At 45.4% G+C, this 18,986-nt stretch overlaps 1 protein-coding gene across 2 annotated transcripts in view; it reads right to left on the bottom strand.

The window, feature by feature from the left end:
- The window catches only part of MSH6 (mutS homolog 6), a 96,503-nt gene extending 79,087 nt beyond the window's left edge, over positions 1 to 17,416 (bottom strand). Inside the window, exons 1-4 of one of the 2 annotated variants that reach the window (XM_068131454.2) lie at positions 17,151 to 17,416; positions 15,750 to 15,943; positions 15,400 to 15,641; positions 5,509 to 5,712 (exon numbers count right to left, since the gene is read on the bottom strand). In XM_068131454.2, coding sequence (XP_067987555.2) covers positions 5,509 to 5,712; positions 15,400 to 15,641; positions 15,750 to 15,943; positions 17,151 to 17,344 — 834 coding nt within the window. In that variant the 5' untranslated portion in view covers positions 17,345 to 17,416. The remainder of the gene's footprint in view (positions 1 to 5,508; positions 5,713 to 15,399; positions 15,642 to 15,749; positions 15,944 to 17,150) is intronic. The other variant, XM_068131457.2, reaches the window with a different exon arrangement.
- Between the last annotated feature and the right edge of the window lie 1,570 nt (positions 17,417 to 18,986).

Here is an 18,986-nt window from a genome sequence, read left to right as displayed (position 1 = left end):
CACTTCTCCTTTGGTTTCTTTGGTTTTGTATAATAATTAATAAATCCCTGTTCCTTCTTATTCTCTGGTTTCTTTCTCGTCCAATCGCTTTAGTGATTTCCCCATTGAGTACCTGTGGCGCGATTTCGGCCGAACCGCTTACAATCGGGTTTAGTCTTTTGTTAACGGCCCACGTCGCGGCTCGCTTCGCTCAGCGCAATCCATCAATTACGCTGCGGCCCGGGCGGGAGTATTTCCTCGCATACCGGAAGGCGCTGGTACTTAGGTCATAGGAAGGATTGGCCTACTACCCTATTCAGCGCTGACCGGGTGTGACGTCATACCCCCAGGACCGGTCGGACGGCCAGCTTAACAAGACAAGGGGATTAACCCCCCCTCCCACCCCCCTTGCTAACGGGAGTGCCGTCCCCCGGATCCATAACAATATTAAGAACAATAACGGCACTTGGTAGAGAGCATACCTCCACCAGGCTGAACAGTTTACATTTTGTAATCCACAAACAGACCAGATCTGGATCTGGATCTTCACCAAAATCTAATCAATTCGTCCTTGTCACACACTCAACATGTCCACCAAATTTCGCCCAAATCCATCCTAACTTTTTGAGATAACCTTCTCACAGACGGACAAAAACGACAAACAGACAGGGGTGAAAACATAACCTCCATCATCCTTCGGTGGCAGAGATAACTAGAAAGAGCAATCAAGGATTGCGGAACCTCGCCAGGACTTATTGTCTGTTGTTTTATAGCACGTATTTTATAGATGTACTCACATTCTATTTGTACATAGTTTCCAGAGGTACTCGGTTGAAAAAAGATAACGTATAAAAATTGTGGTCTTCGTTGCCACATTATGTGCGGATAAACAAATAACCAGACAGACAAACAAACAAACAAACAAGAAGACGTCATGCAGAGCACAATACTTGCAAAATCCACCCCTCCCCAAAATAAAAAGTTGCAGTGCATACATGAAATTGTCAATGTCATCAAGACTAAAATTGAAGATCTAAATCAAAGATCGGGTCAATCGGATTAAATTGATTATTTTGCAGATGAAAATTGATATTAGAAGTTTGACATTGAGTTGACCTTTGACCTTTTGACCTCAAAAATTGTTGGTTTCCCAATTCTGTGATGCACTATGTAATTGCTGTTTCATTTCCAAGTTAATAGGATGAAAATTGAGGATTTTCCAGATGAAAATTGATTTTAGAAGCTTGACCTTGAGTTGACCCTTGACCTTTTGACCTCAAAAATAGTTGGTTTCCCAATTCAGTGACTCAATATGCAAATGCATTCAATCTTCAAATCAATCGGATGAAAAATGACAATTTTAGAAATTTGACCGAAAGATGACCTTTGACCTCAAAATCAATAGGCTTCTTCCTCATGACAAACTCTATCATCTGGTGACATTTTGTGAAGATCGGTTTAAAATTGTGACCTGTAGGTGACTGATAGACAAACAAGTACAGATACATTCAAAGTACACCACCCCCATGACAAATAATTAAATATCCTGCAGCGCGGCATTGCCGGGGCGCCTCTGGCGCCCGGCAATACCGCAGTGCAGCTCATAGAGACTGCATTGGGAGGGAGAGGTGTACAATCATTGATTGATTAATTGCATCATTAACATCAATAAAAGACGATCACAAAATATTTTCTTAATCAATTGGCTAATAGCATAACTAAACCACGAGTGCTTCATCCGAAGATGTATCTTTTAGAAATTTCATGAAATAGGTCATTAATGAAAAATTAAATAACTAATTGATTAATCAATAAATAATTAATCGATTAAATGATTAATCAATAAATCAAAAATATCCTTTATAGTCACATTACCTGGTCACTGTCATGTCCAAATATTAGCTTCCTAGCTCAAAAGGTGCCTGAGATATTGCCCAGATGAGAAAGAAAATAAATAAATGATTAATAATGAAAATAAATAAATAACAATCATTAAAAAATTAAATTATTAATCAATTCGGTCATAGAACACAAAAACCACCACGATTTCATCAGAATCTGTAACTTAAAAACAAAAAAAATTTTTTAGTCATTAATCATTTGGTCATTGGCATGTCCAAATATCAGCTTCCGAACTCAAAAGGTGCCTGAGTTAATGGTCAGAAGAGAAAGGAAATTTGATTCATTAAATAAGTACTTAATAAATCGCGAATAATTAAATAACTCCTGAATTAATTGATCAATCAAAAAACAAAAAATACCGTTTTTGACAAAGGACTTGCTCACTATTGTGCCAAAATTTCAGCTTCCTAGCTCAAAGGATGGCTGAGATATCGCCCGGACAAACAAGAAAACAAACAAACAAACAAGAAAACAAGAAAACAAACAAACAACCAGAGTGAAAACTGAGTAGTGTACTCCCTTTCAGCGTGCGTCACTGCTGAGCCCCCTTCGGTGCCCGGCAATGACGTTTTGCAATGCCTGGAGATGGCAGAGGAAAGGAGCGGTGTACAACAAGTACAGATACATTCAAAGTACACCGCCCCCATGCCAAATAATTAAATATCCTACAGCGCGGCATTGCCGGGGCGCCTCAGGCGCCCGGCAATACCGCTGTGCAGCTCATTGAGATTGCATTGGGAAGGAGAGGTGTACAATAATTGATCGATTAATTGCATAAGTAAAATCAATAAAAGATTTTCATAAAATATTTTCTAAATCAATTGGCTAATAGCAGAATGAAACCACTCGTGCTTCATCCGAAGATGTATCTTTTAGAAATTTCATTAAGTCATTACCGCTGTGCAGTAATGATTGATTAATTATTGATTAATAAAATTATTGCAGTAATGATTAATAAATAAAATAAAAAAATTAATTCATTAATCAATAAATAATTAATCGATTAAATGATTAATCAATAAATCAAAAATATCCTTTATAGTGACATTGCTTGGTCACTGTCATGTCCAAATATTAGCTGCCTCGCTCAAAAGGTGACTGAGATATTGCCCAGATGAGAAAGAAAATTAATAAATCATTAATAATGAAAATAAATAACTAATAATCATAAAAAAATTAAATAGTTAATCAATTGGCTTAGAGAATACATAAACCACCACCATTTCATCCGAATCTGTAACTTAAAAAATAAAAATTAATTAAGTCATTCATCGAATAATTAAATAATTAATCGATTAATTAATTAATCAATAAATCAAAAATACCCTTTACAGCCAAATCACTTGGTCATTGTCATGTCCAAATATCAGCTTCCTAGCTCAAAAGGTGCCTGAGATATTGGCCAGATGAAAAATAAAATAAATAAATAATTAATAATGAAAATAAATAAATAATAATCATGAAAAAAATGAAATAGTTAATCAATTTGCGAATAGAACACGTAAACCACCACCACTTCATCAGAATCTGTAACTTAAAAAAAAAAAATTCAGTCATTAATTGAATAATTAAATAATTAGTCGCTTCATTGATTAATTGATTAATCAAAAATAGCCTTTGCAGCCAAATCACTTGGTCATTGGCATGTCCAAATATCATCTTCCTAACTCAAAAGGTGCCTGAGACAATGGCCAGAGGAGAAAGGAAATGTCCAAGTACAGGCAGTCCCCGGGTTAGGAACACCCGACTTACGAACGCCCGTACTTACGTACGTACCGACCTCCGCAAAGCCTATTATTTAAAAAAATCAAGGTTTTTTCTTTTTCTTTTTTTGTATACAAGATCGAGGCTCATGAAAGAGCTAACATAAATCACACAAAAAGTCAAACCGACACATAAAACACAAAATAAGGGGAGCGGTAGACAAGATGGGGAGAGAGGGGGAAGGACACAAACACAACATTTGAGAGCAGGGACATCGAGAACAATCTTATATTCACAAAAATACCAACGGGGAGAGGGCCTAGACCTAGAGGGACAACCACGAGTCACGTGGACAGGGCAAAAGGTGGAAGGCAAGGAGATTAGTTACATACAATGGTTCGTACGAATGAACGGGCGGACTATTTTGCGCGACGCTCAAAAGACTGCACATTTTCAGCGGTTTGTCGTCTCGAGGGAGAACGCCACGACGTCGTTGCCATTTTAAGTCGGATCGCGTAAGCACTGATGTGTGCGTTGTGTTTTGACTTAAAATTTTTGTGTGTTTACCCTCATAATCATGGCTCCAAAGCGTAAATCTGATGCAAGTGATGGTGATGCATCGAAGAAAAGGAAAACGATCACGACTGAAACGAAAGTGGAAATCATAAAGCGATCGGAGAGAGGTGAAACGCCAACAAACATTGGAAAAGCGTGAGGCCACAGTCGGTCAACGATCGGGACAATTATAAAGGACAAGGGGAGAGTAATGGAACATGTAAAAGGCTCTGTCCCAATGAAAGCGACAATTATCATGAAGCAACGCAGTGGTTTAATTCCCGAAATGGAAAGGCTATTGGTAATTTGGTTCGCGGATTAAAATCATCGTAATATACCTTTAATCATTATCTTTTCTTTTCTGTCTAAACAGTTTAAGAAATGCTTCTTGAATGTTTTTTATACTGATCGATGTTTTAGGTAAATATACGAGTCGTATACTATATACCGAGACAAACATTTGACTAATCGACGCCAGATGTGAACCGTACGTAACTGTTCCGACTTACATACAAATTCGACTTGCAGACAGACTTAAAAACGGAACTCGTTCGTAACCCGGGGACTGCCTGTACTTAATTAATCGCTAATAATTAAATAACTCATCAATTAATTGATTAATCAAAAAACAAAAAATAACGTTTTTGACAAAGTACTTGCTCACTATTGTGCCGAAATTTCAGCTTCCTAGCTCAAAGAATGGCTGAGACGTCGCCTGGACAAACAAGAAAGAAAACAAAAACAAACAAGAAAGAAAACAAACAAACAAACAAGAAAGAAAACAAACAACCAGAGTGAAAACTGAGTACTCCCTTTCAGCGTGCGTCACTGCTGAGCCCCATTCGGTGCCCGGCAATGATGATATGCAGCACCTGAAGATGGCATAGGAAAGGAGCGGTGTACAACAGACAAAGACAGACAGACAGAATAATGCACAAGAACAAACAATATACTTGAAAAATCTTCAATTTTGCAAGTAACAAACAGAAAGACAGACAAACTGACACAAATGCAATACCCTCTCGTCTGGCGAGGGTGATCATGCATTCAAGTATATTCGTTATGCAAGTACAACTTATTTATGTTATGGGCGACCAGTCGGTACAACGATATGAATTTCCTTTAAATATTACATCGTCAAGACAAACATCTCGTGGCATGAAGTCGATCTCAATCAAAATACATAAATCGATTGTGAATGTCAAGCTAGCGGACAACGCAACAACGTAACAGTGGTTTCAACAAGTGGTCAAGTTGTCAAGTCAACAGTGGTCAAGTGCGGTGAAGTAACAAGTTTCAACAGTGGTCAAGCAACAAGTTTTCAATAAGTTTTCAACAGTGGTCAAGCAACAAGTTTCGGTTTCCTACCGCATTTTCCTCTTCTGGGTTAAAGTCATCAGCAGATTCTTCACAGCTGTCACTCCCGGAGCAAGAGTCAATTATGCGCCGCCGCTTTGTGTGCCGTTTCTCTGGAATCTGCGGACTGCTCATATGCCGCTTTTTTTGCAGGACCCTCTCAGATGTCACTCCATTGTCACTCTTTCCTTCAGTGGTTACAGTTTCTCCATCAACCTGTGTGACAACAACCGGAATAGCAATCACGAGTCTTCATTCCACCGCGTTTTCTTTTTTGCTTCCTTAAAATGCCACACACACAACACAAAGCAATATGAGGATTGATTGAAAAGCAATACAGTACTTGGAAAAACCGCCTCACTTAGCAGCGCTACGTTCATCGAGCACAGGGCCACGAGTGTTAAATAGTCAAAGATAAAGCAGAGCCAGTGGAAAGATGTCCAGGCATATACGAAGGTGACCCAAAAAGCAATGCCTTGTATATTATTTCCTGTCCCTTCAGAATTGCGTACAAGAGAGCAGCAGAAAATAAATCCTGATGAAACTTTCACATTTTCAGCCGTCAATGTACGAGTTTCAATGGAATCTACCAGAGGCAAGGAGATGTGCAGGAGTAGATGCCATCTTGGACAAGTGACGTTTGTGCTCGGGAGGCAGCGATTGTCAAATAAAAAATAAAAAACCTCAGATTTCCAGCCAGTTCGTCTTCTAAATAATTGGTAAGGTTACGTGGACAGAGATTTGGATATGATGATGATGTAAAAAAAAATGCGGTTCAAAAATGATTACTAGTTTTGGAAAGAATGCACACACCGATTACAATACTCCACTGTTCCTTGAGGTATGAGCGAGAATAACCAGAGATAACAGATTCAATTACTATTATGAACTAAATGTACAACAACAATCCAAACAGAAAAGCGACGCAGATTTAAATTCATGTTGTCGCGGCCCACATCTGTTTAAAATGCACGATATTTAAAATGAGAAAAGTTGTTTTTTAAATGTTGTCAGAATGATGTGCCGTGGTTCAGCTCACACCTGCAATGTGAAAACTGCTTCACTTTATCTAACAAGGTAGACAAGACATATCCATAATAACTAGAACAGCACTCAGTGGAGAGCATACCTCCGCCAGGTGCACAGTTTACGTTTTGCATCCCAGAGTAGACCAGAAAATTACAATACCGAATCACATTTAATCAAAATAATCTGTTCACAACTTTTTGAGATATCCTGCTATGTATCGTTTTTGGCCCCATCTCCCAATGGTGAAGAATCACTTTAAAAATTCTGCTAGGCTAGGCGGATCCGGATCCGGATCTTCACCAAAATTGAATCGATTTTTCCTCGTCACACACACAACCTGACCACCAACTTTGGTCCAAATCCATCCATAACTCTGAGATATCCTGCTATATTTTAGTTTTAACCCTATCACTCAATGGTGAAGAATCAATCTAAAATTAAACAATTTTCGTATCCAAATCCATATTCAATCTTCACCAAAATTGAATCCAATCGTCCTCGTCACACACCCAACATCTCCACCAATTTTCATCCAAATCCGTCGACAACTTGTTGAGATATCCTACTATGTATTGTTTTTAACCCGATCTCCCAATGGTGTAGAATCACTTAAAAAATTCTCGTAGCCGGATCGGAATCCGGATCTTCACCGAAATCTAATCATTTCATCCTTGTGACATACACTACCTCTATGCCAAATTTCGTCCAAATCCATCCACAACCTTTTGCGATATCTTCTTCACAAAGAAACAAAGAAACAGACAGACAGACAGGGGTGAAAACATAACCTCCATCCACCTTTGGTGGCGGAGGTAATAAAAGACAGAGTGTGTGCGTGTGTTTGTGTCTCTTCCATAACTCCAAAACCATGAAACCTTGTGGCCCAAAACTTTGCATGCATACTAAGGGAACTCCAAGGGAATGTATGAATGAAAACCGAGTGTTTGGGTAAATTTAAACACCCCTTTAGTGAAATTTCTTGTTGCTCGATCTGCCTTGAAGCCTGGGCAGTTTCGGGCCCTGCTTGAGGAGATGGACAGTGCGTTCAAGGACATTCCGCATGTTACGGAGTCCTCTACAATCTCCTGATCTCGGTCACCTCCGAACTACGAGAGGAGCCCCGGCAGAAAGATATATTACCCCGTGTTGAAAAACAATAGTGAAACCACACCGATGATTAAAAATGAACAAAACTGTATTAGAAATCACACACAGGAATAACGGTATAACAGATGGCCATTAAGAGTGCACTATATATATATATATATATATATATATATATATATATATATATATATATATATATATATATATATACAGTGAAACCTTGACTTACGATTGCACCAACTTACGAGTTTTCCGAGATACGAGCCGTCGCTCGGGCGGTTTTTTGCTTTGAGATGCGAGCCGAGATCTGAGTTACGAGCTTACGCCACCCGCCACTAGGTGGCCCAACGAGCGTTCCGGTCACGTGGTTATCTTGCCGTGCAAGCATCTCTGCCGTATATCGCTGCTGCTTTGTTTTTGCATGTTGGTTATTTTGGAAAATTTCTTAGTTTTAACCATGGGTCCTAAGAAATTGAGTGCCAAGGGCAGTACTGAGAAGAAGAAGAGGATGATGTGCTTGGATATAAAACACGCAATCGTCGAAAAACATGAGCGAGGTGTGCGTGTTGTCGACTTGGCGAGGCAGTACGATCGTAGCAGTACGATTGAAACATTTTGAAAGGGAGGAAGAAACAAACCTCGTTGGACAGGTTTTTATTGAAACGCCCTGCAAGTGAAAGTGAGGAAAGTGTGGCGAAAAAGGCAAAAGTCATCTCCTCCACCTCCGCCAGCATCTTCGTCTGATCTTCAAGGTAAATACACTTAATAAAACCAGTTTATTTCTTTACATTGTGGCGGACACGGAAGCTCACTGGCGTGGTGACATCATTCCGCGCACCAAGTGGGCGGCGGCCACGCCGAGGGGTAGGCGTGGCCTCAGGATATACACCGGGCGCGCAGCCCGGAGTGCGCCAGTGTTACAGTGAGCTCTTGAATAAAGACTCTGACAAATTACCACGTTGTCCGCTTCCTCCTTGTTTACAAGCAGCGCGCGTAACGCCGCTTATTATGTACAGTATATACGAGGTCGTGCTTGTTTATACATTATTTGTTATTTATAAAGTACATTTTTCTTATTTAAAAACACGTAACAAAAAAAATTGGTGTGGTTTTTTGGCGGGCTGGAACGGATTAATAGCATTTCAATGCATTTTAACGGGGAAATTTAATTTGAGAAACGAGCAAATTGAGTTACGAGCTCGGTCACAGAACGAATTAAACTCGTAAGTCAAGGTTTCACTGTATATATATACACACACACACACACACACATCTATCTCAGTGTTTACCCTGGATAAGAATAGGTACGCCGTATCCCTGCGTGTCGTAAGAGGCGACTAAGAGGGTTGGCATCAGGAAGGGCATCCGGCCATAAAAACATTGCCTTAAAAAGAGAACCATGACAATTACAACTACATGTGGGTAGGGTACATCCCGAAGTGGAGATCGGTTTCTGAGGTTTGGGACATGGAATGTAGGGACAATGACAGGGAGATTAGGAGAAGTGGTGGAAGCATTGGTCAGAAGAGTGGACATATGTTGTGTGCAAGAGACAAGATGGAAGGGAAGTGGTGTGAGAATGGTGAAGGGTAGGCAGGGACAGAAATACAAGTTTGTGTGGCAAGGGTGCCTGGAGGGCATGAATGGTGTTGGTGTCCTGTTTTCTGAGGAGTTTGTAGACAGTGTGGTGAGTGTGACTAGAGTGAGTGATAGGTTGATGATGGTGAAAATGATTATTGGAAAGCTCTTGGTGAACGTCATCTCGGGATATGCTCCGCAGGTTGGTCGAAGCGATGAAGAGAAGGACAAGTTCTGGTGTGCGATAGAGAAGCTGATGGAAAACGTGAAAGATGAGGAGGTTGTTGTGGTAGGAGACCTAAATGGACATGTGGGAAGGAGTATGGATGGTTTTGACGGAGTTCATGGGGGTTACGTATATGGTGTGAGAAATGGAGAAGGTGAAAGGATTTTGGAGTTTGCTGATGGAGCTGATTTGTTGATTTGTAATACTCAGTTCCAGAAAGAGGATAATAAGCTTGTTACATACACGTCAGGTGGGTCGACGACAACCGTTGACTACCTGATGGTGCGTAGGCGAGATAGGGGGCACCTCCGGGACACAAAGGTGATCCCGGGGGAGGAGGCTGTTTCACAGCACCACTTGGTTGTCTGCGACGTAAGGGTGAAAGGTGCGAGGAGAGCTCGGCGGGTGAAGTACCAACCGAGAATGAAGATGTGGAGGTTGAAAGAGGTGACAGTAAGGGAGGCATTAAAAGAGAGGCTGAGTAGGGTCGAGGATGATGTGGTTGAGCTTGAAAGTGGTTGGATGTCAATTAAAGCTAGTCTGTTGGGAGCCGTTGGTGAGGTATGTGGATGGACAAAAGGACCACCGAGGCACTCGGAAACATGGTGGTGGGATGATGAAGTTGGAAAGAGGCTTGACGAGAAGAGGAAGAAGTTCAAGGAGTGGCAGAAGGCGAAGGGTACGGGAGCAGAAGCAGCAGAGCATGAAAGTTATAAGGCAGCCAGGAAGGCTGCAAAGAAAGAGGTGACAAAGGCGCAGGAGGCATGTAGGAAAATGTTCGGAGAACGCTTGGATTCGGAAGAGGGTCAGAAAGCAGTATTCAGGATTGCAAAGCAGATAGCGAAAGAGAGGTGTGATGTGATGGGGGTGAGTTGCTTGAAGGATGAAGTGGGACAAATCGTTGTCGACCCAGATGGAATTAAAGGAAGATGCAAAAGATATATGGAAATGCTGTTGAATACAGAGACTGAATGGGATGGCAACATAGAGAGTAACCCAGTTTTAGGACCGGCAGAGAAGATAACTGAGAAGGAAGTTGAGGAAGCGATAAAAGCAATGAAGGGTAGAAAAGCGGGAGGGCCGACGGGAGTTGTGGGAGATATGTTGAAGGCAGCAGGAAGTTGGGGTGTGAAGAGAATGACAGAGATCTGTAATCTGGTGGTGAAAGAAGGCCGCATTCCAGTGGATTGGGAACCGAGTACCCTCGTCCCTCTATACAAGGGGAAAGGTGACCCTCTGGAGTGTGGATCGTACCGAGCGATAAAGTTATTGGAGCATGGAATGAAGGTATTGGAAAGGGTGTTGGAGAGGAGGATAAGTAAGAAAGTGAAGATCGACGAAATGCAGTTTGGATTCATGCCAGGAAGAGGATCGACACACGCGCTTTTCATTGTGAGGCAGTTGCAGGAGAAGTACATGGAGAAGAGGAAGAAGTTGTTTCTTGGGTTTGTTGATCTGGAGAAAGCATTCGATCGGGTTCCACGCAAAGTATTGACATGGGCATTGAGGAAGTTAGGAGTGGAGGCATGGTTGATCAGAGTAGTGATGGCAATGTACAAAGGAGCGCGCACCCACAGCTGTAAGGACGAAGGACGGGAACAGTGGTGAGTTTGAGGTGAAGGTGGGAGTGCATCAGGGGTCGGTATTAAGTCCACTACTATTTGTAGCTGTGATGGAGGTGCTGGCTCAGAACATAAAGGAGGGTTTACCGTGGGAGTTGTTGTATGCAGATGATCTGGTGTTGATTGCGGAAAGTATGGATGGACTGAAGGAAAAGATGAACACGTGGAAGGAATGTGTGGAGACAAAAGTTCTGAAGGTGAATATCGGAAAGACGAAGGTGATGGCAAGTGGTAAAGCATGTGGTGAGGTGGAAAGAACTGGGAAGTGGCCCTGTGCTGTGTGTAGGAAGGGTGTCGGAGTGAACTCCATTCAGTGTACAATGTGCGCTGAGTGGGTTCATCAAAAATGTAGTGGTCTGAGAGGGTCATTAACCAGTGTGGCAGCTACATTCAAATGTAAGGTGTGCACAGAGGGAGCTGCAGATGGAGGAAATGTTGAGTTGGATCTTGGAGACAGCGTGAAGCTGGAAGGTGTGAAAACATTTTGCTACCTCGGAGACATGCTGAATGGAGAAGGTGGATTAGACTCGGCAACGGTTGCTCGAGTGAGATGTGCATGGAAGAAGTTTCTGGAATTGAGTGGCGTGCTGATGATGAGGGGAGTGTCGTTGAAGCTGAAGGGAAAGGTGTATGCTGCATGTGTGAGAAGTGTTATGATTTATGGGAGCGAGACATGGGTAATGAACGTAGAGCAGCAACGAAGGTTGGAAAGGGTGGAAATGCGAATGGTTCGACGGATGTGCAGAGTATCGTTGAGAGAGAGGAAGACAAATGATGAATTGCGAAAGATGATGGGAATAGAGCCTGTGATTGATGCTGTGAAGAGGAACAGGTTGAGATGGTTTGGTCATGTGTTGAGGAAGGATGAAAGTGACTGGTTGAGAAGTGTGATGGAAATGAATGTAGAAGGAAGTAGAAGATGGGGAAGACCGAGAAAGACTTGGCTAAAGATGGTGGAAGAAGAAATGCGGGCAAGGGGGTTAACAAGGAGAGACGCAGAAAATAGGGCAAAATGGAGAAGATTGTCATGGGGACCGCAAGGCTGACCCCCGCTCTGTCTAGCAGGGAAAATGGCCTTTTAAAATGCATGTTGTTGTTGTTGTATATATATATATATACATCTTATATAAAGTCAGGTAACTCAATGCGCGGCCCACGAGTGAAAGGACACTCCTCAATGTCTCTATAACTTTTCCCAAGGCGAATGTGATTCACTCCAGCGGTCGATAGAACGAAATCCGGTCGAAGCCCGAATCTCGCTCTCCAGTCGATATCCGAAGCGCGTACAGTTGACAATGGGGATCGCCCGCCGAAACTGTACAACAGCGCCCTTCACCGCTCACTCAGCGAACCGCAACGTAATTGGAGACAAAGCGGTCGCACACACACATCCCCGACAAACGTTAGGATGTTGGGATGAAGATGACACGAGGCAAAACCTCTGTAGGTGTCAGAAGCACGGGGTTCAATGGCCGACGGCCCTTACTTGAGCCGATGCGACCAAGCGTGGATTCGTCGAAATCTCAGCGCCTGAATCTGACTACGCAGATTTTCCCCGCCAGCGATAATTCCTGTCGCCGGATGTCCCTTCAAGGAACTCAAAATTCCCTCGCCACTGTCGGTAGACCTTGCTCGTTACGGAGCGCTGACGTCACGCCTTCTTCTCCGACTTTGCTGGTGCCGCTTCCTCCTCTTCATCTCTTTGTCTTCCGGTTCGGTTTCCTGTTTCACTTACAGTTATCCTTTTTAACTTTTGATAACCGTTCGTGAATAATAAACCTTTTGAAAATAATAATAATACATAATATCAGAAACATGTCCAGTGGGTGAAAACCACCCCAGCGGAAGTGACGAATCCGTAACACGCATCACAACAATGTGCGTTGGCTCAGCCGTGGAAAGGTTTTGGCACACACACACCTTGTGGACTGTCTTGATGCAATCCCGATCTTTTTGTCAGAAAAAGGTCAAAACTACCCAGAACTGGTTGATGACAAATGGGTCGCGCAACGCATGTTTCTAAATCACATCACCGCGCATCTAAACTAACTCGACATCCGTCTACCGGCTACAGGCCAAACTGCTGTGGGTCTTTTGAGTCATCGAGGGCATTTCCTGTGAAACTTGCCGTTTTTTTTCTCTGGACATTGACCCCTCAACTTTCCGCTATTTCCAACATTTTAAAGAACTACCGACACATCGCACCGTCAGTGTTTCCGAGATTGGAATGCAAAAACTCGCATCGGAAGTTTCTGTCAGATTTCACAATTTCCAACGTCTGTGTCCGATGTTCTCCTTTCGAATTAAACCAGACATCTTTGATACCAGCGACATGGATTTCAGTGAATGGGTGTTGAGGATTATTTTGAAATGCAGCTTCCTGAGTTACAATGCTCAGTCATATCGACCTCGAAGTATAGGGAACTGCAGCGCATACTTGAGGCTACCGAGAGAGATCACAGGGTCTCTATCCTGACCTGTTGGAAGTCCCTGCCTGTGAAATTTGACTGTTTGAATAAAGTGGCATTTTCACTGATCTTCGTATTTTGATCTACATACCTCTGTGAAGAGATATTTTCCCATATGAAGTCAGTTCTCTGTCCCTCCTGGTGCCGGTTAACACCTGAACACTCAGAGGCTTGTGTGCTGCTTAAAGTATAAAACTACGAGCCCGACATTGGATAACTGAGCAAGGGAAAGCAATGTAAAGGATCACACTAAATGGTAAGATCTGCCTTTTAATTTACTTTTTAATGAAGCTACTAAAATGTAAAATTGCAATGCAGTTCAGTAAATAAAGGTAAATAAGTTAACTCTTGGCATGCCACTTGTAAAAGGTTGCCGAACATTGATCTCGACTGTGACTTTAAAGGGGGTTGAGTGCGAATAATGAGGGTGGGGGTGGTGTGGGAGAAGGCAGCGGTTAGGTGGGATGATGGAGGGGAATGGGTGGGGTGGGAGAAGAGGGAGGTGGGTGAGTGGGAGGTGATGGGAAGAGGGAGGGGGTGGGAGTCCGGAGGGAAAGGGGGTGGGAGTCCGGAGGGAAAGGGGGTGGGAGTCCGGAGGGAAGGGGGGGGGTGGGCGTCCGGAGGGAAGGGGGGGTGGGCGTCCGGAGGGAAGGGGGGGTGGGCGTCTGGAGGGGTTAGCATGGGTAGAGGGTTGGTTGAGAGGCTGGAGGGGGTGGGTGAGAGAAGGTGGGAGGAGGGAGGGGAAGGGGAGTGGTGGAAGAAGGTAGGGGATGGATGGGATGAGAGAGGGGAATGGGTGGGGTGAGCATCTGGAGGGGGTGGGGTGGGAGTGTGGAGGGAGGCGAGTGAGTGGAAGGTGATGGGAAGAGGGATGGGTTGGGGCGGGGTGAGAGTCCGGAAGGAAGGGGGGTGGGGTGGGAGTCTGGAGGGGAACGGGTGGGTGTCTGGAGGAGGTGGGATGGGTAAAGGGTTGGCAGTCTGGAGGAGGTCAGATGGGTAAAGGGTTGGCAGTCTGGAGGAGGTCGGATGGGTAAAGGGTTGGCAGTCTGGAGGAGGTCGGATGGGTAAAGGGTTGGCAGTCTGGAGGAGGTCGGATGGGTAAAGGGTTGGCAGTCTGGAGGGGAATGGGTGGGTGCCTGGAGGAGGTCGGATGGGTAAAGGGTTGGCAGTCTGGAGGAGGTGGGCAAGAGAAGGTGGGAGGAAGGAGTTTAACGGGTGTGGTGGGAGAAAGCAGGGGATGGGTGGGATGAGGAAGGGGAAAGGGTGGGAAGAGGGACCGCAACCAAGGGTATCTTTGCTAAGACATAGTAAGAATGAAGAATTAGCCTGGCTGGTGCTCGGTGCAAAGGTATAACAAGAGAAGAAACCAACAGGACTTTGATTGAGGTATGTTAACTGCTGTGGGAAACAAGGAGAACATGACGTTTTCTTTGCCTCATATGGCAAGTAGCACACCTCGATCAACGTCATGTTTCTTTCATATAATCCCATAATGAGAACAAATCCAGCAGGGCTGGAATATGTGAGCACCATATTCTAGATCGTCTGCCCAACTTCTGACGTGATGAAATCACCAAACATTCATGACCAAAAAACAGTTTCATCGATAACGGCAAAGGAAGGAAATTAGGTCGAAGCTGCATTTCGTCCTCTGCTGAGATTATGCTTCAGAATGTGATGGATGCAATGGGTATACCCATTATGTACCCGGGTACCAGTTCAGAACTAATATCACCAGTCTCCAGACATGGAAAGTGCAGCTAAATAGCTCAAGATCAGTGTGATCAGCTGGTAAACTAAAAGTTTTCCCAGCATGCCCCAAAACTACACACCATTCCATTAGCTTCAAAACATTAACCATGGATGTAGATACCTCCATGGTCGGAACATTGCAATTGCCATCTTCCTTGGTGCCATTTCCCAAAGTGGAAGCCTCATCACCGTCGTTATGTTCACCGGACTCATCGTCGTCAGACAGCTCGGTGCTGACGGGTATCTCAAAACGCTTCTTCCGAGGCAGAGCAATCGCAGAATCGGCCTGCTTGAGGGACTGCCGCAACCCAGGCGCTGAGCTGAAGAACGGGCCACCTCGTTGAGCAGATTTTATTGTTGAGCCTGGTGCCAATGCAGATACAACAATCAAAGACCTGTCCATTTGGCGTCTACGGTCAAGGAAAAGTGCAAAAGGGGCACGCACAATCCAGGATGCTGTCCAAAAAATACCTTCGTAAGGCTTGCAAGCGTTCGAGAGGACCCAGCCACGTGTCACTGGTTCACCAAAGAAGTGCACGTGAACACGCTGCTGCTGGTCTCGCACACGAATGTGAGAGCCCGACACAGGATGTGAACACACCATGCTTGGCCACCATGGGTGCCCTTCCAATCTGGCCCATACCAAGTCTCCTGGAAAAAAAACACTGACAAAGCCACAAGCTCTCAGAATGTATTGACAATCCAATTATTTCCTTCGACTTATGGCAACATTATCCCGAAGCGAATGCAAACGGACGCCATTCCATGTGATAAATCAAAAAAAATTACATTTAAACATTTCTCATATCAAGATTCGGATCTTCACCAAAAATCATATAAATTCGTCCTTGTCACACACCCAACCTGTCCACCAAGTTTTGGCCGGATCTGTCAATACATGCTTTTGAGACATCATGCTCACAGACAAATAAACAGAACAAGCGTTACACCTCGGTCTCCCGTCGGTGAAGAGATGCGAGTTGACAAAGTCGAAGACGCAAGGCGGCCATCTTGGATTTTGACGTGGTGACCCAATTTTCAATCGCGTTCTTCCTTATGCCGAGATACACCCACACACCAGATTACACGTCAGTAGTTCGTTTATTGAACTGATTTATTGAACTGGGCCTCCAACCCTCCTCTCTTTCTCCTCCGGCCCGCCTCCGCTTCTCCTCCGGCCCGCCTCCGCTTCTCCTCCGGCCCGCCTCCGCTTCTCCTCCGGCCCGCCTCCGCTTCTCCTCCGGCCCGCGTCCCCTTCTCCTCCGGCCCGCCTCCCCTTCTCCTCCGGCCCGCCTCCCCTTCTCCTCCGGCCCGCCTCCCCTTCTCCTCCGGCCCGCCTCCCCTTCCCCTCCGGCCCGCCTCCCCTTCCCCTCCGGCCCGCCTCCCTCACTCATCTCCTCACTCTGCGCCTCTCCTCACTCTGCCCCTCCATCACTCTGCGCCTCCATCACTCTGCACCTCTCCTCACTCAGCGCCTCTCCTCACTCCTCCCTCCGCTCCACCTCTCCTCCCTCCGCTCCACATCTCCTCCCTCCGCTCCACCTCTCCTCCCTCCGCTCCACCTCTCCTCCCTCCGCTCCACCTCCCCTCCCTCCGCTCCACCTCTCCTCCCTCCGCTCCACATCTCCTCCCTCCGCTCCACATCTCCTCCCTCCGCTCCACCCTCCGCTCCACCTCTCCTCCCTCATCCCTCTGCTTCACCCCTTATGACTATGTTAATGTTATGATTTATCCCCTCCAAGTCATACTGTACTAACTACTATCAACGATGAATATCATGCATTAACGTTAAACTTGTGTTTCACAATGAATCCTTATAAATAAATACCGCGGCCAATGTTAATGTATACGCGAGTCGCCACATCCACCTACCTTGTGTTGGACACACGACGTTCTTTGCGTCCTTCCTCGCGTTTCACTTTTGCCTTCTTCTCAGCTCTTGTCGTCAATTCAGAAACCGCCGGGACCTGTGTTTGAACCTCGGTCGAGTCGGTCGGCGGCTTCTTGGGTCCTGGGGTTGTTGGCACCTTCGAGAAATATTTTAACAAAGTATTCTTTTGCGCCATGACACGCACACGAGATTTCCCGCCTCAGACACCAACCAACCAACCAACCAACCAACCAACCAGGACTGCAGTGCGTGATTACGTCATACGTTTATACTTTCATCCTCTCTTGTTCCGCCAGGGCTTCGACTATATACAATTTAAAGTCGAAATCAATATCCGTTTTTGAATTTTACTCCGAATAATGTACAAATTACCGCTAGATATTGAATGAGCGGAAAGCCATCCCCATTCCATTTGAAAAAAAATATCACACACCGCCCAAGTGTGTGGACGCGACTTTGCATTACATCCGGGTAGCAAGTAGCAACAGCCGTCGCCATTTTAGCGCGGTGAAAACAACCCCTTAACAACGCTTTGAACGCCATTGCTGATGATGCTATTCGTGTAATCACCTCCGTCCGCCATTGAAGATGTATGCAGATTATGTTTTCACCCCTGTCTGTCTGTCTGTGAAAAAGATATCTCAAAAAGGTGTGGACGGATTCGGACAAAATTTGGTGGACAGGTAGTGCATGTGACAATGAAGAATCGATTCGATTTTGGTGAAGATCCGGATCCAGGTCCGACCGATCAGGATACAAGACATAAACTGTTCAACTTGGCGGAGATATGCGCTCTTCCGAATGTTGTCGTTTTTGTTGTGTAGTTCGCACAAATGTCGTTTAATCACCTGTAAAATCACACACACCGACGGCACATTTCCTTGACGTTGAACATTGAAATGGAGTTTGAATTGACGTTGTGCAGCAGCAGCACCATCATTATTCTTGTAAAAAGCTTTGATAGCGAAAGCGCGTTATTCACCCGACCAGTTCCACATGATCACTCAAGTGTTTTGCCTGCAAAAAATAAAACGTAATTCGTAAAAACATAAAAATGCAAGTTATGTACTTCAATATCATGAATGAATTTTATATTTTGAAATTGTAGCGTGGTGCTACGCACGCAACTTGTTTACCAACGAAGGTAAGCCACAACGCGTAGGGTCAAAAGAGTCTTTATTCAACAGCTCAAACTATAGCACTCACGTGCTCGGGGCTGCGCGACCCGTGTATATCCCGAGGCCACGCCTACCCCTCGGGCGTGGCCGACACCCTCTTGGTGCGCGGAATGATGTCACCGCGCCAGCGAGCCATCGTGTCCGCCACACGCGCCCCCCCAGAATTCCCGTGCACCTGAAAGGCAAACGGATGACCTGGCCGAAGCACCCTCTGGCGGCTGGCGGCGTCTGGGATGCCGGGATGTCATCTGGGATGCCCCCGGCGGCACCTGGGATGGGTGCAGGCCCAGGGGGGGGGGGGCGTGCCGGCGGGGCTAGGCAGTGCCGGAGGTCCGCCCGCCCGGGGGCGGCCCCGACGCGGGGGCCGAGCCACTGGCGGGGGGTGGTCCACGTCGAGGTGGGCCGGCTTGAGGCGGTCCACGGAAACGCAGTCAGGAGTACCGCCGATGTCGAGGGTGAAGTGTTTCGCCCCGGTCTCCAGCACGCGGAAGGGCCCATCGTACGGGGGCCGCAGCGGTGTCCGGTGGGCGTCGTGGCGGACGAACACGTACTCCGCCGTGCGAAGCTCCGGGGCGACGTGCGCTGGCGGGCGCCCGTGGTGCGCCGTCGGCACTGGGGCGAACCTCCGGGCGGTCTCCT

This window comes from Myxine glutinosa, chromosome 11 (genome assembly GCF_964187855.1).
Source record: "Myxine glutinosa chromosome 11, kmMyxGlut1.1, whole genome shotgun sequence".
Lineage (NCBI taxonomy): Eukaryota > Metazoa > Chordata > Myxini > Myxiniformes > Myxinidae > Myxine > Myxine glutinosa.
The sequence above is the reverse complement of the archived record's forward strand: the minus strand, read 5'-3'. Positions and strand labels throughout refer to the sequence as shown.